Raw genomic sequence first — 3,673 nt, forward strand, 5'->3', positions numbered from 1 at the left:
CCTATAAAGATGTAGTCATGTAGATGCTGACTTTAAAATTACCTCTTTAGAGTAATTTGTTCTGAATATTATACATATGGTTCAAAATCTATTTATAATTCTTAAGTTTGATATTTGCAATTATTCAATCTGCTTAATTAAGCGATTTGACCCGTAATTTACCGATTGAACCAATGATCCAGTAGATTAACCGATTCAATCACTGATTCAGCTTGTGCCATCCATTACGAATCCTAATTAAAAAATCCGGCGTCCACTTTCCCGCTGCCCACTTTCCAGGAAAGTTAGTGATCTAGCAGTAATAATCCGAACAAAAATACAATCAACCATCTATATGTTATGCTTTGTCACAGTATTATTTTATATTAATTGCTGTGTGTAAAGGGCCATTTTTTAGGTGCCACATAATTTCCATGGTGCTGCTGACAATTGGCCAAAAGGCTAAACAATAGATAGCGGCTGGTGCAAACAATATTCGCCTCACTACCTCAACCTGTGAGAAACAAGAAAAGTAAACGAAAACAGAGGAAAAAAAGAAAACGTTGTTGTTGCCGCAGGACGCAGAGAGCCAAAGGAAAAGAGTCCTCTTATCCTGGATGAAACTACAGAAGACAATACAATCAATAGCCATTCTTGGGGGGAAAAATCAATAAATTAATAATCAATGTCTAAATGAAATTTCATGTTACAGAAATTACAAATTGTATAAACATCAGATGGGTCATGAATTACAACGTGAATTATACAAAATTCCATTGTTAAGCTTCATCAGTAAGGCTTACTCTGCTTGTTGTCCCTCTTAAGCTGGACCTTTAATTTCTTACCTCCTAATTGGCACCCATTCATCATACTAATGGCTGATTGAGCAGCTTCTGGGGAATCATAACTAACAAACCCTGCAGGAAATGGAGCTCATCAGGCACAAGCTCCATAGGAAACTACCTATCAAATTCATCAGTAAATGGGGCAAGGGCTTACCAAAACATTTGCTAACACCGGTTGCTTTATCGACAAAAACTTTAGCACTCAAAACTCTACCAAATGGTTGAAAAGCAGTGGCAAGCTCTTGATCTCCAAATTCTTGAGGTATGTGATAAATAAACAGGTTGGCACCGGGTGGTCCTAATACATTAATTAAAACGATACCAAAATAGTCACCACCTAAACTCTCTATAATGAAGAGACGTAAGAAACCAGCAACATAAATATGCATGTACCAACATTTATAAGATATAGATATAACAACCTTCAACTTGACCCCCAGAACTCTTGCTAGCACTTGAAGATGATGTACCAGAGTTGCCATTACCACCTGCAGGTGAAATAGAACCAGGAGAACTACTCATAGGCCTTGGACTAATCATGCCTCCTGCGTATGCGATTGGATGTTGTAGGCCTGGAACAGCAGGATAAGAGCCAACATAACTTGCAGGAGGCACATGATAATTCCTTGGGTTCATATTGGGGCCAAGTTCGGGCCGTAGTGCATTTGCTTGATTCATGTGCGGCATCATGTTATGGTAACCAGGTTGATTCTGCATCGGTGGCATCCGGTATGGCATGATCCCATAACCTCCAGGAGCCTAAGAAGAAACAGAATTATCATCAAATATATCAAAATGCTATTAAATATTAGTATACGGTATAAAGAAATATTAACCTGGTAACCGTATCCATTATACGGAGGAACATAACCCATTGGCAAGGCTCCAAACAATGATGGGTGCTGAGAATCAGCATGTGGCGCATTGGAAGCTTGGGACTGTGCTCTCTGAGCTCGTCGGGCTTGTCTTTCCTTTTCAGTATCAGCCCATTTGACTACCAAAGGAACACTCGAACCCTATAGAAAGCAAAACAAATCAGGTCGTGGATGTCCAAACTAGTGTAGTTCTCAAATTTGCAATATCACCAACAGTTTTTATCATGAGTTGACAACATATCAGCCAAACAAAAGTTGAGGTATGCAAACATATCAATATGTTTAGATTAGCTGCCACTGGTATTTGATGAGTCATACTCATCCCACTGGTAGATTAGCTGCCAAAAGAAAATGTAATATTTTGGTGAATGCCAATCTAATTGGACAATTGGTTATGAATGTATGACATGGAATAGTAAGGCACCATTTTTAATCTGCTTTCATTTATAGTTATTATATAATAATTATGATGACTAATACAGTGCATGAGCAACAATCCCAAGCACGAACTGTTCAACTTTCTTTTGGCACAACATAAGATAAGCCTCACAGGCCAGAGACAGAGTTTCCGTTTGAAAGCATGGATCCAATTTGATCCTGTCAAAACTGATAGATTCTGAGCCTGTAATATTATCTTATGCCATCCAGTGTAGGAATTAGGAAACAAAAAGCTAATCTTAGATTTCTAAAGCATCACATGAATAGGAAGTCAGAATAACAAGTATTTGTGCATCTACATTGAATCCAAGGCACATGGTTAAATGTTCATGTCTCTCACCACCTGGATTTTGTGGCTGAATGCCGCTTGAAGGTCCAAAATACTGCAAACACCATTTACAACTAAAATTGTAATTGAGTTTAAAAGCATTCACTTTTCATTCTACCACAGACTAGGAACCAAAAACATTTTATACAATTTAAAACAGTCCATATGTGCTTGAATGACTAATCATGCCATCTAAATCGGTCTGGGTTTCAGTCTGCATCAGAAAAAATATCACATCACAACTGAATTGGCAAATAGTATCAATCAGCTAACCACATGTTATTTGTATCCTTCCTCCATCAATAACATACGAAAAAAATTGATTATATCACACATCCAGATCCATTACTAGCAGATTTAAATTAGTGGGATAAAATGAGGTGCAATTTTAATAACCACCAACCTCCATTTTATGCTTTCCATTGATTGCCTCTAAAGCAGCAAGGGCTTGTTCTTTGGTTTCATACTTCAAAAATGCACAGCCTACCACGAAAGAGAACTATGAATAATGTTTTGCGGTTAAAAAATCCAAAGCCCTACTAAAAGAATAAAGGATGCAGTAAGCTGTAAAAAAAAAGTACCTTTACTTGTTTGCTGAGAACCTCTTAAAATTTGTAAATCTTTTATAGTTCCGAACTTGGAGAAAAGTGCAGAGACCTCAACTTCAGAAACATTCTTTGGAAGCATTCCGATGAAGAGTTTGTGTTCTGGAATCATGGGGGGGAAATTTGTCAATACAACAAAGTAACCCTGCTACATGAATGAAAATCAACCAGAACCGCAGATATATTTAACTAAATTAAACATATGCACACCTAATCTTTCCAACTCGCCATCAGCATACTTTACTTGCAATGGACTAGAAGCCTGGATTGGATACAGAAAACACATGATGCTTTCCAATTAAAATGAGAAAAAATTATCAAATTGTACAGCTATTAAAACAATAATATTCATACAATAATCACTTCAGTGCTCTGTGAAAAGCTCTGGATTATCAAGAAATCCAAATTTTCAACAAACCACGTGTATAGTGTGTTTGATTACAGGGCAAAACTAATGGTATGTCTGGTTGAAGGTTTATGGGGAATAAATTCTCATAAATGAGCTCTATGCACAAAATTTCATGAATGATCTCCCATGAAAATTGATCTCCTAGCCAAACACATCACAACGTTGAAAAAAAGATGATAATACAAAAACAAAAA

The 3,673-nt window shown here is 36.9% G+C and overlaps 1 protein-coding gene across 4 annotated transcripts in view; it reads right to left on the reverse strand.

The window, feature by feature from the left end:
* The window catches only part of LOC107645586 (RNA-binding protein BRN1), a 4,982-nt gene continuing 1,640 nt past the window's right edge, over window positions 332-3,673 (reverse strand). Inside the window, exons 3-10 of one of the 4 annotated variants that reach the window (XM_021103832.1) lie at window positions 3,281-3,332; window positions 3,047-3,172; window positions 2,869-2,948; window positions 2,437-2,520; window positions 1,661-1,840; window positions 1,247-1,583; window positions 979-1,122; window positions 525-896 (exon numbers count right to left, since the gene is read on the reverse strand). In XM_021103832.1, the coding sequence (XP_020959491.1) occupies window positions 769-896; window positions 979-1,122; window positions 1,247-1,583; window positions 1,661-1,840; window positions 2,437-2,520; window positions 2,869-2,948; window positions 3,047-3,172; window positions 3,281-3,332 (1,131 nt within the window). In that variant the 3' untranslated portion in view covers window positions 525-768. Of the gene's footprint in view, window positions 897-978; window positions 1,123-1,221; window positions 1,584-1,660; window positions 1,841-2,436; window positions 2,521-2,868; window positions 2,949-3,046; window positions 3,173-3,280; window positions 3,333-3,673 lie in introns of those variants that run through there. The other 3 variants (XM_021103833.1, XM_016349636.2, XM_021103834.1) reach the window with 3 other exon arrangements.

The sequence above is a fragment of the Arachis ipaensis genome, chromosome B06, assembly GCF_000816755.2.
Source record: "Arachis ipaensis cultivar K30076 chromosome B06, Araip1.1, whole genome shotgun sequence".
NCBI lineage: Eukaryota > Viridiplantae > Streptophyta > Magnoliopsida > Fabales > Fabaceae > Arachis > Arachis ipaensis.